At 43.7% G+C, this 21,235-nt stretch overlaps 1 protein-coding gene across 10 annotated transcripts in view; it reads right to left on the bottom strand.

Annotated features, from left to right (window-relative positions):
- The window catches only part of TULP4 (TUB like protein 4), a 277,110-nt gene that overhangs the window by 49,038 nt on the left and 206,837 nt on the right, over positions 1-21,235 (bottom strand). For all 10 annotated transcript variants that reach the window (XM_016956541.4, XM_016956549.4, XM_024357484.3 and 7 more), the window contains 3 exons: positions 13,129-13,309; positions 10,041-10,175; positions 902-1,068 (listed from right to left, as the gene is read on the bottom strand). In XM_016956541.4, the coding sequence (XP_016812030.1) occupies positions 902-1,068; positions 10,041-10,175; positions 13,129-13,309 (483 nt within the window). The remainder of the gene's footprint in view (positions 1-901; positions 1,069-10,040; positions 10,176-13,128; positions 13,310-21,235) is intronic.

Below are 21,235 nucleotides of genomic sequence, written 5' to 3'. Positions count from 1 at the left end.
GCGGGCGGATCATGAGGTCAGGAGATCGAGACCATCCTGGCTAACATGGTGAAACCCCATCTCTAGTAAAAATACAAAAAATTAGCTGGGCGTGGTGGCAGACACCTGTAGTCCCAGCTACTCAGGAGGCTGAGGCAGGAGAACGGTGTGAACCTGGGAGGCAGAGCTTGCAGTGAGCCGAGATTGCGCTACTGCACTCCAGCCTGGGTGAGAAAGCGTCTCAAAAAAAAAAAAGAAAGAAAAGAAAAAAAAGAAAAGAAAATCTACATATGTAAGGGTCTCTCTCTCTCTGCACCAAGAAGAGAAGGATGACTGGACTTCTGGAGACTTAAAAAAAAAGAGAGAAGACATTGGCTTAAATCTGCAGAATGAACATCACCCTTCTTTCTCTGTTTCCGTGAAGCATTTAAGCCTGTAGTCGAAGACAATTTTTTGAGCTGCTCTAGAGACTTACTCATTTCTTTGGGTTAACTCCCACGTATGCAGGAGATACACATGTTATTAAACTTCTGTTTGTTTTTCTCTTGTTAATCTGTCTTTTGTAATGGGGAGTCCTGCTAAGAACTCACTAAGAGTAGAGAAGAAAATTACTCTTCCTCTCCTACAAGTGAATAAGTGAAGATTCAGCATTCACTTCTGCAATTTTCTGATTTCTGCTTCAGACTGATGATAAACACCAGCTTACTCTGCTTATTCACTATGTGCTCATTTGACTGGGAAATAGAATAAAGCATTCTGGTTAAAAGGCAAAAACTTTCTCCCTTATTTCTCCTGGTTTACCCACCACAACCTAACTAAGGTAAAAAAAAAAGATTAACATAAAATTTGTCAACAATAATTATAATAACCTATTCACTAGTATACTGCTGAAAATGTACTTGTTTCCAGAGAACATCCTTACCTGCACAAGAGTGTCCAGTGTGAAGATGTGCTCCCCACGAACATTGTAGAACTTGACCATGGCACTCTTCAGAAGGGGACCATTGGGAAGCTCACCAAGCTGGGTCTGCCGTTCCATCCCAGCGACTGCCAACAAGTCCCCCTGTGTGCACCACTGGGCTACCACCTCTGAAACAGAGGAGAGAGGGTCAGCACAAGGACACAGCCCTCCTCAAACTGCCACTCAGCAAGCCTACTGTCTTCAGTAGTTTAAAAAATACAGACACTGAGCAAATACAACAAAAATATATTCATGGTTTTTTCTTTTTCTTTTTTTTTTTTTGAGACGGAGTTTCACTCCTCTTGCCCAGGCTGGAGTGCAATGGCGTGATCTCGGCTCACTGCAACCTCTGCCTCCTGGGTTCAAGCGATTCTCCTGCCTCAGCCTCCCGAGTAGCTGCGACTACAGGCCTGTGTCACCATACCCGGCTAATTTCGTGTTTTTAGTAGAGACGGGATTTCTCCATGTTGGTCAGGCTGGTCTCGAACTCCCGACATCAGGTGATCTGCCCGCCTTGGCCTCCCAAAGTGCTGGGATTACAGGCGTGAGCCACTGCGCCCAGCCCATATATTCATGTTTTAGCTCATGAATACAACCAATTTCTCTGAAGATGATGGATTCTATTAAAAACAGGTGTTTGTCATATGACTGGGGATTGTCGTTTACTGAAACACAACCAAATTAGGTAGAAATCATGATATAATAAAGTTAGCATGTTAAATATGTATCTCCAATTCCAGTATTTCCATGAGACTTGTAGAACTTCCTTTTTTTTTTTTTAAGAGACAGCAAGACAATAAAACCTATGACTGTATATTCATATAAGTACTGGTCCCACTGCCGTGTCCTCCACTCCCAGGGATGACTCAGAGAGTTTATAAATGCCAAAAGTAAAAAGCACATCGAAAACAAAGTCTTAGTTTATATTCATTTGATTTCTGGGCACTACTGGGCAGATAAGGTTCATACAAAGGACACACATGCATATGAGAATGCTGACTCTTGTCATTTGATGATGTTGTGGGGCTTAGAAAAGAAAATAAATACCCCTGCTGGGAGACAGTTTTTTCAGCATAATTTCCACATTGGAAATTCGATGCCTACCTACAAACTACTCAGTGCCTATAAGAAATGGTTATTAAAAGGTTTATCTTATCCCAATGTGAGCAATTTACTTATTTCCTGCTGGTAAAACAAAAGCCATTAGTATTAATAGGATTTATAACGTATTTTTTTCTCCCTCAAGACCCTAAATTCGTAATCTGGTTTATACAGAGATCTCTGAAATCTAAAGTGGCCCACTTTGCAGAGAAGCTGGGTGGAACTTAAAATGCTCTGCCCTGATGGGCACATATTTCAGAGATGGGGCTAGAATTCAGTGGTCCCCGGGCTCTATCAGCACACACATGACAATACCCCTTATTCATGCATGGTCATGATTTTGATGCTGCCACCAGAACATTCTGAGGTTGCTGAAGCTCTTTCACGTCTCTTGAAAACTAGAGTGTGTCTCCTGGGACAAGACAGGTTTCCAGACCCAGGGAACACAGGACTTTCTCATGAAGTTAGCTGCAGGGCAGAAAGTAGGGAGACAAAGGGCTGAGGCAAAGCAGTTACAGATGAATAGAAAATGGAAAAAAACCTGCCACAATCAGGAAATGAAAAATTACATAAAAGAACCAAAAACATCCTGGTGAATCAGATTCTTTTACAAATGCGAGGGGAAGCTAGAGGATTCGTGCACATACTAAATGTGCTCTGGGCATTCAATGCCTGGATCTAACTCAGGGAAAAGCCTGCTTGTGATCAGGAAACTGAGATGACGTTCTCTGGAGAGCAGCTTTGGGCACACAAGGAAACCAAAAGGCGAGGCACTAACATAAACAAAGTAGTAACAAAGATGACGGTGTCTCAAGCTTCTTAGGACAGAAGCATCATTGTAATATTGTAGAAATAAAGATGACGACATGAAATTTCCACAGCTCCTCACCTGAACTGCACCATTCTTGTATTTATTTTTAAAATAATATTTTTTTGAATTGTATTGCAAGGTGGCTTTCCCCAACAGAAAAGTGGGTTGTTGCCCCTGCAGAGCTGACCTATGATGCCTTCGGAAACTGCTCAGGGACTCAGCAAGCAACCTGGGGCACTCCCAGGCTCTGTCTACGAGATGGGCTATCTATCTGAGGCAAGAATGAATCCAAATGTTTACAAGCAAACTCTCAGGGACTTCTTTTTTTTTTTTTTGAGACAGAGTTTCACTCTTGTTGCCCAGGCTGGAGTACAATGGCGCGATCTCGGCTCACTGCAACCTCCGCCTCCTGGGTTCAAGCGATTCTCCTGCCTCAGCCTCCTGAGTAGCTGGGATTACAGGCATGCGCCACCATGCCCGGCTAATTTTGTATTTTCAGTAGAGACGGGGTTTCTCCATGTTGGTCAGGCTGGTTTCAACTTCCCGACCTCAGGTGATCCACCCGCCTCGGCCTCCCAAAGTGCTGAGATTACAGGCGTGAGCCACCGCGCCCGGCCAGGACTTCTTCTAATGCAGGTGCAAAGTTATAATGAGATGACTGTCATCTGCAAAGGCGAATCACTCTTTCCAAAAAGATTAAATTCCATATAAATAATGCCATTTCTTGTTCCAACGATTATGGAGCTACATGCATCAAGCGATATAGCAACGTATGTGAGCGCCTCTGATGATTTAGCATAAAGCAGTCCTGAGCCACATGACAGGCACAGCCGCGACCAGGGACACAGGCTATCTCATAAAGTACTAGCATGAAGAATTCAGCAGTGGGACTACGAAAGAATAACCCTGAATTGTTCAGTGTCAGCCAGGAGTATGTGAGTTTTCTGCAGGAGTTGAATTCCTAGGGCAAGAGTTTAAAATTTTCAGAAATTAGTGGGAAAATCAAAGTAAAAGAAAATACTCATTCAATTTCTACATGTCATTATGATAAAGAAGAGAAGGATACAGAAGCCTAGATATAGTCAGGACAGAACTTTTTTGTTTCAGAAACTTTTTGTAAACGATGTCTGTCTTATTTAAAAAATAATCCCCAGTATCTTTGCCCAAGACTTGAGTAATAATTTTGTTTGAATCTCCTATTTTTAAATTTGTTTCAGAATACAACCTAAAAGGAACAAACTAATGCTCTACTCAGTAGGCCTCTTTTCCCTTTTCCTAAAGCTCGTGGCCCAGAGTCTCTAATCTCACCCTCACAGGCAATGGGGAGTTCTAGAGCACACAAGAGGTCCGTACTCTGGAAGCATCTATGTTTCTTCTCAATGATTTTGGGGGGTGTGGGTTTTCGGTCTCTGACATGTTTTACACAAAAAAATTCAGCACACCTACACTATTCTCTTTTAGCCAGAAAATCTTATGGATCCTTTTTGGTAAAAGTCTGGAAGGTTATATGAAGTCAGTGAAAATTTAGTTCTTTTGTATTAACAAGAAGCCCTTTGTGTGGTATTACTGGATCAAAAAGAGGCAGCTAAATTTTAACAGAAAAAGAAAGGAGTGCTTATCAAGCACCATATATATTGCAGCTACTGTTTGGAGTCTGAAGTTATCCAGTTCTTTGTCCCTTAGATTACCATGTGCATGATTCACCTCTTTATTAGTCATTAGACATGCATGTTGTGTATGTGCATACACACGTGCATGTGGAGCAGTGGGGGGGTGGAGGAAAGAGCAACTAATTAATTAGCAAAGTGTGTGATGATAAAATAACAGGTACATTTTTTTTTTCCTTTAAGAAGTATGTTTCACTGCAAGGACTGAAAAAAAGGGGCACGTACTCAATGACGACGACGTGGGCAAATCTTATCAGGTCTGCCCGCAGGAGCAGATGGCATCAATGACTGAAACCACCTGCCTCAAAAATTCCCTCCTCATTTTTTCAGTGTGCTTAATTAAATGACAAAAAGAGAAAATTCTGCAAAACAAAAAACACAAACAAAGCTCAGGGGTTGGAGCTTTTAATTTCAAGGCAAGTGTGGGAGGAAATGAGTGCCTCTGGGAGTCTGCTTTGCCACTGAGGGATGAACTGGCTTGGGCAGAAAATTCCTGAACTCCTGATTGAATTATTTCTACTCAGGAAAAGAGTAGAAGTCATAACAATGGGTAAAAACCCCAAGCAAAGTGAATCAATTCCCTGCTTATTGCGTGATGAAGAGAAGTCCCTGTTCTGAAGGAAGAGAATCTGAAGAAGGCAGAACTTCCTCAGCAAACCACGGCCAAGCAAAATCAGAGCCTAACCCTCCCCAGAACCCGGCCTTTGAGCCCACAGACACATCTGCAGTGAAAATGAAGTGTGCTGGCTGATGCAGAAGAGGCCTGGGCAGGGACCAAGAGCTATGTGGAATTCTAGGTTCTTTTGCACAGGTCGTAAATTCCAGTGCTGGTGATACACTAAAACAATAGTGCGAGTTACCTTCCTTCGCTGCCAAAGTTCTTTAGTGATGTTCCTCTGAGACAGTAATAGAGAAAAACCAAGTGGATCGGAGACCTTTTTAATTTCCTCTATGAGACAAGTGGCTGACCTGTCTGTAATAGAACAGATGACCCCAGGCTAAAAACATTGCCATGTGCCGTCTCCAACAGTATTCTGGTTGTCTCATCCCAGTATTTACCAACATAGCCCGTAAGATAGTGGATAAAAAAATAAGTTACAAAACAAAAATGACTGCTCTTCATACCACATGTAAAGGCTAAGTCCTTAAAACATTCTGATCCCAAGAGAGAAAAGGTAAATTGCCTACATGTAGCACTGTCGGGGCACAGAGAACGAGATCCCGAGTATGGTGTTTTGGTACACTGGCATTTTTTTTTTTTTTTTTTTTTTTTTTTTTTGAGATGGAGTCTTGCTCTGTCGCCCAGGCTGGAGTGCAGTGGCGTGATCTCAGCTCACTGTAACCTCCACCTCCCAGGTTCAAGCAATTCTCCCACCTCGGCCTCCCAAGTATCTGGGATTACAGGCACACGCCACCATGCCTGGCTAATTTTTGTTGTTTTTTAGTAGAGATGGGGTTTCACCATGTTGGCCAGGCTAGTCTCGAACTCCTGACCTTGTGATACAACCACCTCAGCCTCCCAAAGTGCTGGGATTACAGGCGTGAGCCATCGTGCCCGGCCTGAGCATTTTGAATTAAAGGCAACTGGAAGGCCTTAGAACAGAGGTGTCCAATCTTTTGGCTTCCTTGGGCCACACTGGAAGAAGAAGAATTGTCTTGGGCCACATAAATACATGAATACTAACAAGAGCTGATGAGCTTAAACAAACAAACAAAAAATCTCATAATGTTTTCAGAAAGTTTACAAATTTGTGTTGGGCCACATTCAAAGCTGTCCTGGCCTGCATGTGACCCACAGGCTGCAAGCTGGACAAGCATGCCTTAGAAGCTGCTTCAGAGCCAAGGACTTTCTGATCTCCTGCTTTCCCCAAATACCCAGGAAAGACTTAACCACCAGAGGAGAGAATAAAAGTTGTCGAAACCTTTGGTCACAGGAAGAGTTCTACCCCTCACCTTCCCATAACTTACAAGTCCCGTTCAGTTCCTAAGAATTATTAACAAGGTAACGTCTACCTCCTGGGTCCATTCATTTCCCCTAGAAATCACTTACTACTAATCATGATTGCCTACCCACCTCCCCATTTCCCTCCTTCCCACAGAAAGGGTATAAAAACTTCAACCATGTGGCCTTTCTTTGAGTCTCTTATTTTATGTGGGTCCTATGCTTATTCACATTAATACATTTCTATGCCTTTTCTCCTGTTAATCTGTCTACTGTCAGTCATCTCAGGGAACCTTCAGAGAGGACAGAAGGGAAGCTTTTTCTCTGTCCTTACAGAACCTACTTGATGGCACCAGCTCATTTCGATTTAATCTAACTTTCTGAAACTAGGAAGACACAGAACAAAAGCATCCTGCAAATAATTTTTTTTTTTTTTGAGACGGAGTCTTGCTCTGTTACCCAGGCTAGAGTGCAATGGTGCAATCTCAGCTCATTGCAACCTCTGCCTCCCGGGTTCAAGTGATTCTCCTGCCTCAGCCTCCCAAGTAGCTGGGATTACAGGCATGCACCACCACGCCTGGCTAATTTTTGTATTTTCAGTAGAGACAAGGTTTGGCCATGTTGGCCAGGCTGGTCTCGAACTCCTGACCTCAGGTGATTCATCTGCCTCAGCCTCCCAAAGTGCTGGGATTACAGGCGCTGAGCCACCATACCCTGCTGAAAGCATCCTGTAAATAACTGAAAACATTTTTAGGTTAGATTTAGATATCTAGTTAGGTAATAATTAAAATGTTAAATTTGCCTGTATTTTTAGAAGAAAACTCAAGAAAAAAAATTTCACATTTGGGAGGGCTACTTTGGGTCACCTCCCCAACTTACCTAACATGTGCTTCTACCTATATTGCACATATGGTTGCAAAACATTAGAAATGCTGCTCCAGGATGGGCATGGTGGCTCACGCCTGTAATCCCAGCACTTTGGGAGGCCAAGGCGGGTGGATCACCTGAGGTCAGAAGTTCAAGACCAGCCTGACCAATACGATGAAACCCCATCTCTACTAAAAATACCAAAATTAGCCAGGCGTGGTGGCATGCGCCTGTAATCCCAGCTACTCGGGAGGCTGAGACAGGAGAATCACTTGAAACTGGGAGGCAGAAGACTCAGTGAGCCAAGATCGTGCCACTGCACTCCAGCCTGGGCAACAAGAGCAAAACTCCATCTCAAAAAAAAAAAAAAAGAGAAATGTTGCTCCAATACCTTGGGCATATTCAAGGCATAAAAAATAAAGTTTCCATAAGCAGGGTGGTAAAAAATTGGAAAAATTCCCCCTGTAAAGAATAAAAAGGAACTAAGTGGTAATTATATTATGTTCAGCCTTCATCAGATATTTGGTAGAGAAACCAAGTTCTGGATTCCAGAACTAGAGGAAGGTTCTCAAAAAATTAATAAACTTGGTTTAAAGGTTTAAAAATAGAATTTTGAAGAAAAAAGTTAAGCATGGATTATAAATACATTAGGAATTAATGTTGATCATCCTTGTGTTTTAGCTCCATGAAAGACAGAACATTCAGAAAAAAATTTACAGACAAGCACAGGAATTTAAGTTCATCATCACCACAAAAAATATGTACTCAACTCCTACCAGGGCCTATGTGTGATAAAAAGGACTTCAACGTCATTCATGTCCCTCAGGAGTTTACAGCCTAAGTAATTCCTTATAATTACAGTCCTGAGACAGTAGATTGGGATGCCCAAAAGAGGGTATGTAATATGTTTCTAAAAATATTCTATAGTTTAAAAATAGAGTAATTACTTGGGGGGGGTGCAGAGGCAGGTATGATTCTTGCCAACCAACAGTTAAGTACATAGACTTGATTCTTTTTTTTTTTGAGACGGAGTCTCCCTCTGTTGCCCAGGCCGGAATGCAGTGGTGCGGTCTTGGCTCACTGCAACCTCCGCCTCCCAGGTTCAAGCGATTCTCCTGCCTCAGCCTCCCAAGTAGCTGGGACTATAGGCACACGCCACCACACCTGGCTTTTTTTTTTTTTTTTTCCTCCGAGACAGGGTCTTGCTCTGTCATCCAGGCTAGAGTGCAGTGGCTTGATCTCAGCTCACTGTAACCTCCGCCTCCCAGGTTCAAGCAATTCTCCTGCCTCAGCCTCCCGAGTAGCTGGGATTACAGGCACCTGCCACCACGCCCAGCTAATTTGTGTATTTTTAATACAGACGGGGTTTCAGGATGTTGGCCAGGCTGGTCTTGAACTCCTGACCTCGTGATCTGCCTGCCTCGGCCTCCCAAAGTGCTGGGATTACAGGCGTGAACTACCGTGCCCGGCTTTTTTTTTTTGTGAGACAGAGTCTCGCTCTGTCACCCAGGCTGGAGTGCAGTGGCGTGATCTCGGCTTACTGCAAGCTCTGCCTCCCGGGTTCATGCCATTCTCCTGCCTCAGCCTCCCGAGTAGCTGGGACTACAGGCGCCCGCCACCACGCCCGGCTAATTTTTTGTGTTTAGCTAATTTTTGTATTTTTAGTAGAGATGGGGTTTCACCATGTTTGCCAGGCTGGTCTCGAACTGCTGACCTTGTGATCCACCTGCCTTGGCCTCCCAAAGTGCCGGGATTACAGGCATGAGCCACCGCGCCCAGCCTAGACTTGATTCTTTACATCCCTGTGATTGCTGAATAATTCAGGCAAGCAGCAGTAGCACACAGTAATGACTCCCTAGACCAATGGCCAGTTTTGAATGACAGCAGCGAGTTACACCAAAGTTCCTGGCTTGTCTCCTATATCCTCAATCAGATTACAAGAGGTCCCTTAAACATCAAGGGTCAGAGGCAGCCCAGGTATTGAATTTTAAAACCTTTTTACCTTGTACCATTCAACCCTGAAGAGACAGATTGTTTTTCCATAGAACTCACATCAATGGGGTCAACAACATCAACAGTACTCTTGAACTGCAAAATTCACAACACTCCAAATGCCTATGTCCACTGATTTTCTTTTGAGATAACAACACTCATAATATCTATCAGGAAGGTATCAGCACTTGACTGCTGCCCTTCACATCAATGCCTCAGTCTAGTAATTGCAGAACCTCCACAAGTCTTTCAAGGTAACTTTATCGCACAATGATGATCGCACAATGATGATCAGTTCCTTAATAAGCCTGCCAGATTCTTAAAATTACAGGGGCTTCTGTGTAAATGATGTCTTGTGCACCATCTGCTGCCTTAGGGATGGCAGGTGCTGCAGTCCGTTTATTGTGCAGACATGCGTAAGCCAGATGCAAACATACCTGTACACCTGAGAGAGGATCATTCTTGTCATAGTGAGGAAAAGAGCAGGCTAAGACAAAGACTGAATGTCAGGAATCTCCCTTTGAGATAAGACTAGGTATGGACTTGTCAGATAAGCAAAGGAGTGAAGAGGGAGTGGCTTTAGTTAACAGACTCCATGAAGCCCAGAAGGGGTCACCACAGAGGACAGGAATCAGTAAGCACAGGGTGTACAAGATCAGCCTTGAGGCAAGCACACACAGGCCCGGTCTGCAGGTTTGGGGTGTGTGCAGCATTCTGTACCTTTCAGCCCTGAGCGGATGACCGTGGGAGACAAGTCATCGTAGTTGTTCATTAAGCTGATGTCTCCCGAGGTGAAGCTGACGGTGAGCAGAGGCTTGATGTTCTGCACTGGGATGGGATATGCTGCCGGACCATCTGCAGGAACACAAGTGCCAAGTGAAAAGGAGGGAAGCACACCACCCAAATCCAGGTTCCCAAAGCTGCAATCTTGCATGGTGCCTTAGAAATTGCCTGACAATGCAGATCCTACTCTGGATTGGGATGCTACCTGAATGAAGCATTCTATATCATTCAGGAACTACACAAGGGCCATCAGTAGGCACTAACAGAATTCGTGAGTAAAAAGCAGGACACTAGGGACACAGCCCTGGGGGCAATTGGTGAGTGGTGAGAATATGTGTGAAAGTTTACTAACTTGATGTTAATGTGTTACATGGTTCTAATGATATATAGACATAAATTATTTTAATGTCATATAACATCCAAGGATGGTAGGAGGAGGGATAAAAACATTTTCTTAATTCTGGTCTAAGAGAGAAAAAAGTTGCTTTTCAAGTTCCAAATCCTCTTTCTAAATCCTCTTTCATTGAATGTTACAGGAAATAAGCAGCCACAGAGGCCAGCCCAGATTTGGAGAGAAGGTTGGGCTAAATGTGACTCATAGAGGCTTGCTGCACCTGCGGAGCACAGCCGGCATAAGGAAAACCCTGCTCTGGAGCCTCATGCAGACATTAAGGAAGGGGCCGTGATGGACCATGGACTTGGTCTTTCACAGGGTGTTTGAAAAAGCAAAAGTAAGCCCTTCCTAGATAGATCAACGTTTTCAGAAGGCTCCTGTAGGCTTCACAGCCACACTGGGCTCATCTTAGCAGCCATCGAGGTGGGCCTACCTGCCACTTGTCTGCAGAGGAAGCCCAGTTATTGCTTTGCTTTACATCATGACACTGCACTATACCGACCTCCACACTCAAATTCCCTAGGCCACTAAGAAGAACCCTGTTGCACGTGAAAGGTGAACACCTGTCATCCTCTAAACTGCCCCACTGCTTCTGAGAAGGGCAACTGCCTGGAGGTGCAACCAGGGACTGAATTCTGTTCTTGGATTTACCCTGGACTTGCTTTATAAACTTGGTCTCTGAGTCCTGTTTTTTTTTTTCTTTTCTTTTCTTTTTTCTGTTTTTTCTTTTTTCTTTTTTTTTTGAAACGGAGACTTGCTCTGTCGCCCAGGCTGGAATGCAGTGGCGCGATCTTGGCTCACTGCAGGCTCCGCCTCCCGGGTTCAAGCCATTCTCCTGCCTCAGCCTCCGGAGTAGCTGGGATTACAGGTGCCCACCACCATGCTTGGCTAATTTTTTTTTTTTTTTTTTTTGTATTTTTAGTAGAGACGGGATTTCAGCGTGTTAGCCAGGATGGTCTCGATCTCCTGACCTCATGATCCACCCGCCTCGGCCTCCCAAAGTGCTGGGATTACAGGCCTGAGCCACTGTGCCCAGTCCCTTGTTTTCTTTTTTTTTTTCCAATAATAAAATGGGGGCAAGTAAATCTAGATTTGACCTACTAAAGAGGAGTTCTAAGAGTATGCTGAGTCCATGTGATGAAGACACTGACTTTACTATTATGAGGCTGTAGAAATATGACCAACACTTCTGTCAAGGCTGGTATCCTATTAGGAAAGGGGATGGTTAATTCCTAAATTGCTTTATGGGTGCTAGGAATACCCATAAAAAGCCCCCAAGCCACTGGTCCTAAAACACTACCATTAATTTCAATTGTTTTTCATGTGTGAATGCCTTCTCCTAAAATGAATAAATGAATGAGTATGTGTGTACATACATACGTGTTTGCTGCTGGGAAGCATAACACACTGTGACAGGAAAGAGAAGACAACACGAGAATATTGCAGGTTCTAACGGAGGCAGACAATTTCTCTAATTTCCCCTGGAACAGCCCTTCACAGGACGACATGCCCCACAATGGCAGGAAAGGTTAGAAAGCACCCACTGTGCCCTTTGACTATGAAGGGCACACAGCAGTGTAAGCACAGCTGTGCCAGGCTAAGGATAGAAGCCTGCGGCAGTGTGACCACTTCTAATCAAGAAGCCAGTCCCATTCCCCAAAACGAGGTGGTTACAGCTAGGCAGGAAGGCTAAATTCTAGTGTTCCATACCATGGAGGATGACATGTTAACAATAACATATTATCATATTATATAGTTTCAAATACCTAGAATGAGGATATTGAATGTTCCCAACACAAAGAAATGATAAATGTTTGAGATGATGAATATGTTAACTAAAATGATCTGATCACTATACATTATGTGTATCAAAATATCACAATGTACCTCATAAATATGTACAATTATTGTATCTCAATTTTTTAAAAAGAGATGGGTACAGGGGATGGGATGCTGGTGAAGAGCCAACTGAGTAGGCCAGTGCTGTACACTGATTCTGGAGACCTGCTAGAGGTTAAGGTGGCTGGAATTTGAAGTCATCCCCACCAAGAGTATTCAACACCAAGTGGAGTATACAGAGAGGCAGCAGGTCTTTTAGACCTGAGAAGGAGGAGAGCTTCTGCCTGAAATAAAGAGGACAGACAGAAATGTGGAGTTATCTGCCCAAGGTGCTGGCCTTCATTATGGCGGAACAAATCCTTTTCTCATGCACCTAAAGCCGCGGGCTTTAATAACATTGGGGATTTGGATATATCACATATTAAGTTATAATAATAGCACAGCATTTTTCATCTTTAGCTTTCTTTATTGTCACTAAGCAGCTAAGCCCCACAATACCTCAGGGACACAGGAAGAGCCATGTGTCTCACTTTATATCTAGGAAAAGCTAAGCGAATTAAGTGTAATCAATTCGACCAGTGATTCTGAGAAAAGGGACAACAGCGGGGAGACAGTCACATCTAGATGAGGCCAGCCCTACCTTGCATTTCAGCTTGATAACTCTTCCCAGGAAGCCCGGGTGCCGTAGGTGTGGTGGCCCTTCACCCTCCCTCCTCTACATCAGTCTACTCTGCTCCGATGCCCTTCCTTGTCCTTCTGGTCAGTGACAAGGAAAGTAGGGCCAATGAGTACCTTGGGGAGGGGCATAGTCATCTGAGTCCGTGTCGCTCTCGCTGCTGTCCTCCACCAGGAAGATCGGGTAGTTCCAGGACATGCCGAGGACACCGTCTGACTCGTGCAAGAGGACGTGGGCCAGCATCCTGCCGTGGCAATCCATGACAATCACCTGCCCATCGGCCGTGCCAAACAGCACCTGCAATCCAGGACGGGGACCTCTGACCAAGTGGCAGCAAGGGCCAGTTTCTGGCACACCTTGTTGCCTCGATTTGTTTTAGGAAGACAATATACATTTAGAACTAAAAATAGCTAGTTAAGTAACAACAGCACAGTGACACAAAATGTTAAGTAGAACCTCTGCTGGCTATTCCTGCAAGAATTTGAGTCCTTTAATACTGAAATGTGACTAACAGCAGAATGAGTATATTATATTGCATGAACGTTTTCAAATAATACCAGCAAAATCACTGTTATACTATTTGCAGGGGTTTTGCTTTGTATTTTTGATTGGAGGAGTTAGGAAAATATTCATTTACTTTTCTGGAAAACGAAGAAGCAGCAGAGATTTGTTGTTATAATTTTCTCAAATGTAGAAGCAGCAGCTTAGGTTTATGTTTGACCAAAGAGAAAATACATTGGGTTATGTAAGCATGTTATATAACCATATTCGGAAAAGAAGATGCTCCTGAAACAATGTTTTATTTCCAATGTTGAATGTTTTACTTCACTGAGAATAATAATAGTATTAATGTATTAATTTATAATTAATTTAAGGATGTAGTCATGGTATTAAAATATTAAGTACTTACTTTGCACTAAACACTATGCTGAAAGCTCTACCTCATTAATTGTCAAAACCATGAGTTAGGCGCTAGTTTTGCTGGTGTGGCCCAGGTGGGCTTTTGCTACCACAGTGTGCTGAGGGCTGCTCCTCAGACACCTTCCTTGGCCTCACCCGTCTCAGAGCACATACTCAGGAGCATGCTGGGTAATACAGACAGGTACATGGCCAGAGCTAAAGAACAATCTGGATAGAGGAAGGCTGGATGCTCCCCTCCATGACAGCAGCAAAGGAGCACCTCACAGCTGCTGAACATCCCCCCTGCCGCCACCAACCGACCAACAACACTAGTGGTGCCACCAGCGGGACATCCTGAGAGGAATCTTGGGGCCTGGGCAGCAGGACCTCCACCCATTGCATTATCTTCTGCTTTGTGTGATGGTCTCTGCAGTTTCTGCGTTGGTTGCCATTAAAAACTTTACATCTTTTGTGTCTAATGGGATCTGTCTATCCGTCAGCATCTCATTGCAACAATCATGCAAGTTATCTCCATTTTACAAACACACGAGCAACTTAAGAGAGGCCAAGTAGGCTGACAAAGGCATTAAGTGATCAAGCCACGGCTGTCTGACTAGAAAGCCTAGAATTTACCCAAAGGGAGAGCTGGTTAAGGCTTTTTCAATTTTTGCTTCTTTCTGCTTGAGATTTTAATGTGAAGCTCCTTGGGGGAGAGGCAGTCCATAGCTATATCCCTGGCACCTAACAGAGCTTTGTGTACAATGCAGGCACTCAATAAATATTTATTGCTAAATGAATGCACTAAAGTCAGTGACAAGCAAAAGGCAATTTTAGGATATAAATACTGATGACTAAGAGACTGCCTGCAGAAAGTTCACAGAATTCAGTTATTTTAGAATAAATTGTTCATCAAATATTCCTTTAAATATGATCTATATTTTAATGAATGAACACTAAAAAAGGCTAAAACAATTTGCCTCCAGACGCAGCAATTAATTCATTACTATATGCTGTTTTCAGGAAAGACATAACTACTAGGAACACCATGAAATTCATTTTAGAAAAAGGTGAAATTTTAGCTGTCAACAAAAAAAATTACTATCTGATAGCGTGTCTACAAAGCCTTCATGTGACACAGGCATAGGGATCAAGACACTGGAGCATGGGTCACGGACCTGCTGAAGTCCTGGAAGAGGCAGATGTTTAATGTACTTGGTGAGCAATTTTCAATAACAATAAATATGAAACATGACTTCTTATAACTTTAACTAAGCTGTACCCTTTGCCACATTTATCACTATTCTCATCCCTTTACTGTGGGATTGTGTGATTTCTGTCTGACCCCTAGTTACACTATAAACTTTTGAGGCGATGGACTATTATGGACTGAATGTTTATGAGCTCCCCGCCTCCCCAATTTATGTTGATGGTATTTGGAGGTAAGGTCTTTGGGGGATGATTCAGTTTAGACAAGGTCGTGAGGGTGGGGCGTCCACAATAGGATTAGCGCCCATATAAGAAGAGTATCAGAGACCCCAGCTTGCAAGCACTCTTGCTACACCCAAGCACTGAGGAAAGGCCATGTGAGGACCCAGGGAGAACGCAAGCCAGGAGTCAGCCTCCACCAGGAACCAAATTGGCTGGCACTTTGATCTGAGGCTGGCCAGCCTCCAGAATTGTGAGAACTCAATGTCTGTTGTTTAAGCCCCTTGGTCTGTGGTATTTTATTATAGCAGCCCAAGCTGAGACCTGAACCACATCAGCTTTGCTCAACAGTACCTCCCTAGGCCCTGTCATGATGTACAACACACAGGAGTATTTGCAAAAGGGAGGAAATGACTCTGCATTGAAAGGTCTTTTGAATTAATACTCATTTTTCCATTTTAGAGAAGAAAGGACAGATGAAAGAACATACATATAATTCCTGAATAAGGACTGATTAAGTTATCAGAGTTTAGTATCACACTAAAGAAAAACAGAACAAAAAGGGCAGGCCCCAAATCCACTACCATTAATGAATTACAACTACAGTTCCCACAGGAAGACAAAAACACTATTAAGATTGGAAAAAATGGGAAACGCAGCACTGACAGTTTAATTGTCAAGCAATGATGGAAGAAGTTACTCTGTTTTGGAACAAGTATGTCACAGATTACTGAAGAACAGTGATACAACATGAAATCAGATTTTAAAAAATCTCTTCCATTACAAGTTCTTTTCATGCCTAATCACTTTCAATGAGATAAAGCTTATGTGAGCAAAGGACTTCAGAAGAACAAGATTGAGAGCCTAATAATAACGAATACACATATGGCAAGTGCATCAATCTCTGCTGCTTCTGCTCCCTAATGTTGGTCAAGTAATGAATGTGTTCTGAGTGGGCTCATGCTCCTGTTTGTAGAATTCTCCGTGCTAGTGCTCCCCAGGCTTGGCTCTAGGCCCTCTTCTCTCTAGGAAACCACAATCATGCCTGTAGCCTCAAGGATCCCATTCATAGCTGACTCCCTGCCCAGGCCTCTGTCCTGAGCCCCAGACTCTCACATCCAACTGCATTCCTGCCATCTCCCCAGGCTTGGCTCTAGGCCCTCTTCTCTCTAGGAAACCACAATCATGCCTGTAGCCTCAAGGATCCCATTCATAGCTGACTCCCTGCCCAGGCCTCTGTCCTGAGCCCTAGACTCTCACATCCAACTGCATTCCTGCCATCTCCCCAAGATGTGCAAAAGGCCCTCAGTGTCAACATGTCTAAGATGAAACGCATGACTGCATCCTTTCCTGAGCAACACACACACAACCAGACTCCATCAAGCAAGGACTGAGGCTTGTGCTTTATCTCCAATGTCTAGTACATCAGCTGGTTCATGGCAGGTGCTCAGACATCATGTGTGAAGGCTTCTGGGCCCCACCACATGGAATTAATCTTGCTCTAACCACGGCCCCCACAGCATTCTGAACTTGGTTCTGGTTTTGCGTGCCTGTCTCCCAGTAAACCACAAGCATCTCAAGGGCAGGTCTGCACTCCCAGGTTCTCATTCACTCAGTGGCTCAATGAATATAAATAAATTTCTGTCCAAATCTTTGCCCAAGTTTTTCTACAAATGAAGGCGCAATCTCCTTCCATTCTTCTTTATAAACCAATTCTCAAATCCTCCCATAAAACTACCCCCCAAAAACACTTTCAAGGATGAATCATGTACATTTCTGTCCCATATTTTCCTGCTGTTTCCTGTGACGAACTGTAGGCTTCAGGTATGGGCAGGGCCAGTGCTCCCTCTGTAATGCATATACCAGGACCAAATAAGCAGTAGAGACATACAGGTCAAGTCATACTAGTTCAATGGCTGCCTCGCTGGGTTTGGTTTACTTTGCAGCCTCGTATATACTCACTGCAGGGCAGTTTCTAATAGCAACACGGCCAGGCACCATGGCTCACACCTGTAATCCCAGCACTTTGAGAACCTGAGATGGGAGGATCACTTGAAGCCAAGAGTTTGAAACCAGCCTGGTCAACAAGGTGAGACCCTGTCCTCTACAAAAAAACAAAAAAATGTATCAGGCCATGGTGGTGAGCACCTGTAGTCCTAGCTCCTGGGGAGGCTGAGGCGGGAGGATCACTGGAGCCCAGGAGTTGGAGGCTGCAGTGAGCCATGATTGCGCCAATGCACTCCAGCCTGGGTGACTGAGCGAGACTCTGACACACACACATACACACAAAGCAATGCAATAATGATATCCACATATAATCTCTTTATTTCAATGTACTCCATTCTAAACTATTTTTAGGTGCAATTATTTAAAAATAAACACAATTATTATCAATAGTTTAAAATAAACCAAGCCACAACCAAAGGAGGAGAAGACAGGATATAAAATCATTCAAAAGATTTCTATTTTGGAAGCCGTAGTATCTCATCAGTACCTTTGTCTTTGGACCCTACACATCTAAATTGTTGAATAAAACCATGTTGGGAAATGTCAACTTCAATAATACATGCTTCCAAAAATGTTCACTCTTTTGTAAGAGTTTAATTTGTAGTATTGGAACTAGTTCCTGAAGGAGGTGACTTTTTCCCACTTATTTGCTTTTATGACTGAAGGCTGGGGGAATACATTAAAAAACTGATTACAAATCCCTCCTAGTAACCTTAGCACCTCTGGTGGCACGCATGTGTAGCTGCAGATAGAGAAATGAAAAAATAGCCATGATGCCCCTCCTTTTCTTTGGAAGGAACTCTTTTTGTTCTGAGATGCGGCAAAAGTAAAAAAAAAAAAAAAATTTTTTTTTTTTTTTTTTTTTTTTTTTTGAGACAGAGTCTTGCTCTGTCACCCAGGCTGGAGTACAGTGGTGCAATCTCGGCTCACTGCAACCTCCGCCTCCCAGGTTCATGCCATTCTCCTGCCTCAGCCTCCCGAGTAGCTGGGACTACAGGCTTGCGCCACCACGCCAGGCTAATTTTTTGTATTTTTTAGTAGAGACGGGGTTTCACCGTGTTAGCCAGGATGGTCTCAATCTCCTGACCTCGTGATCCGCCCACCTTGGCCCCCCAAAGTGCTGGGATTACAGGCGTGAGCCACCGCACCCGGCCAAAAAATTTTTTAAGACCTCCCTGTTGGGTTTCAGAATACTGGCCTTCAGATGTGCTTCAAGGCCAGACTTGAATATTTTGCAATTAAATAAACAGTCACTGAAATCAGACAGTTGTAAATGACAGAACTGCTCAATTGATTAACAGAATATTTCCTGTTTTTTTTTTTTTTTTTTAAAGATGAAATGTAATTTCACAGTTGACTATAACAATCACTCCTAAATCTGTATCTTCAGGCTAAACATGTAATTTGGAAGTCATCTCATCTCTTCACTGAAGAAAAGACCACTTGTAAACTAACCTATTAAGATGAGAGACTCTCCCATGTCTAAAGATTTTCCGAGAAGAAGATATTCTGCCTCAGGCCTCAAATTTAATGTTAAATGATTCCCATTACCAGAATATTCTTCTCCAAATCTTTCAGGCTCCATTTTTAAGTTTATTCACCCTTCTAAGACATACCCATATAACAATTTCTAGGAGTAGAGAATAGTCTGACTACAGAACCAATATAAAAATGCATTTACGGCCAGGCATGGTAGCTCATGCCTGTAATCCCAGCACTTTGGGAGGCCAAGACGGGCAGATCATTTGAGGTCAGGAGTTCAAAACCAGCCCGGTCAACATGGTGAAACCCCATCTCTACTAAAAATACAAAAATTGGCTGGGTGCGGTGGCTCACGTCTATAATCCCAGCACTTTGGGAGGCCGAGGCGGGCAGATCACAAGGTCAGGAGATCGAGACCATCCTGACCAACATGGTGAAAACCGGTCTCTACTAAAAATACAAAAGTTAGCTGGGCTTGGTGGTGCACGCCTGTAGTCCCAGCTATTTGGGAGGCTGAGGCAGGAGAATTGCTTGAACCCAGGAGGCGGAGGTTGCAGTGAGCCAAGATTGCGCCACTGCATTCCAGTCTGGTGACAGAGTGAGACTCCATCTCAAAAAACAAACAAACAAACAAGCCGAGGATGGTGGTGAACGCCTGTAATCCCAACTACTTGGTTGGGAGGCTGAGGCAGGAGAATTGCTTGAGCCCAGGAGGTGGAGGTTGCAGTGAGCAGAGATAGCGCCATTGCACTCTAGGAGCCTGGGGGACAAGAGCAAAACTCCATTAAAAAAAAAAAACAAAAAACCATTTAATTGGAATATCTCCAGAACGGTACACAAGTAACTGAAAACACATTACCTCTGGTCAGCTTGGGGATAGAAGGAGGGGCCTTTTCATCATATGTCCTGTGGAACATTTAGTATTTTATACCATGTGAATATACCATTAAAAATACATTAAAATATACATTGAATGAGGAAGAAAGGCACACTTCAGGAATATAGCCCTATATCGGCTCTTTGAAGTAAGGCATAACTGCCCAGGGTAGCCACTCACCAAGAGGCCTGGGAAGGTGCATGTGTACTTTGATCAGAAGACCGCGAGTGATGCTGGAATCTGCTTGGCCTGTTGGTGTGTAGTCAGAGCCTGTTGGGGGAACATCCTATCCTTTGCAAAGAATCGGGCCTGGGGGTCAGCTAGTGGGGCTCATCCTACTTTGAGTCCTAGTGCCATAGTAAGGTTCATCATTCTGCCTCCCAAGTGTCAGCCTGAAATCCTTTCCCATTTCAAAATTTTACAACTCTTCAAAACACACTGAAATATATTTCTAAACATGATGAAAACAGTAATTTCTTCCCACGGCTACTGATAAACTTCTCAACAAATGAGCTGAGAGGAAAGGATTTGCTGATTTGTGTTACCAGTCGCAGCTGGGGAATAGCGGTGCAAGCAGACCCAACAGCACTTGTGACTGGTGCCAAAGACAAGCCAAGCTGGACCTGAGTTAATGCAGGAAGGACAAAATTTAATCCATAATAACTGCTGCAGCAGGGAGAATGAGGGAGGAGGAGGGAGGCATAGGCAGTATTCAGGGAAGCAGAAATAACTGAAAAGCAGGAAGGGGGCTGTCAACGTGATTAGGCTCTCTGGCTTTACTAACTGGAGCTTTACAAAATTAGGCCCCTACTATCTCACAAAGCCTGGGAGATGGGCCCTATCAAACAGTTGATTCTCTTGGCAGCCTCTCAGGCAGGAACGTAAGAGAGCTGGAGCAGTCATCCTCGGGACACAGCCTTGAGTTGTTAGAAACGGTGCCAGTGTTTGCTCCAGGGTGTGTGTGTGGGAAGGGAAGATGATGTGGATGAAACAATTTATGTCCGAGAGTCTGCAGTATTTAGAGGCCAAGGTTGAGGTCCAGCTGAGAAGAGGGCCCAGAGAGGCCTGACCAGAAGGAGCGAGCCTTTGTCCTGGTGGTGAACACATGTGAAACAATACATCTCACCCCTCCTAACACATAGAAGGACATATTCAATGCCAAGGGCAGGGGCTGTAGAGCAGCAATGCCATGTGGAACCCCAGGAAGATCAATTTTGTAGTTCACCATCTGGCTAAACGCTGGCATTTAGGCAAGATCCCTGTGTCAAAACCAAGGCCATCATCATGCTGTGGTATTGATAAAGATAAATGAAGAAAATCTAACATTGCATTAACAAAAAACTGACTGTAAGAAGGTATATGGGACAAGAGCCAGTGTATATTAATAAATTCCTCTCATCTTTTATTCTTAACCTAATATTTTTTTTAGATGGAGTTTCACTCTTGTCACCTGGGCTGGAGTGCAGTGGTGTGATCTCGGCTCACTGTAACCTCTGCCTTCGGGTTCAAGCAATTCTCCTACCTCAGCCTCC

The sequence above is a fragment of the Pan troglodytes genome, chromosome 5 (assembly GCF_028858775.2).
Source record: "Pan troglodytes isolate AG18354 chromosome 5, NHGRI_mPanTro3-v2.0_pri, whole genome shotgun sequence".
Lineage (NCBI taxonomy): Eukaryota > Metazoa > Chordata > Mammalia > Primates > Hominidae > Pan > Pan troglodytes.
The sequence above is the reverse complement of the archived record's forward strand: the minus strand, read 5'-3'. Positions and strand labels throughout refer to the sequence as shown.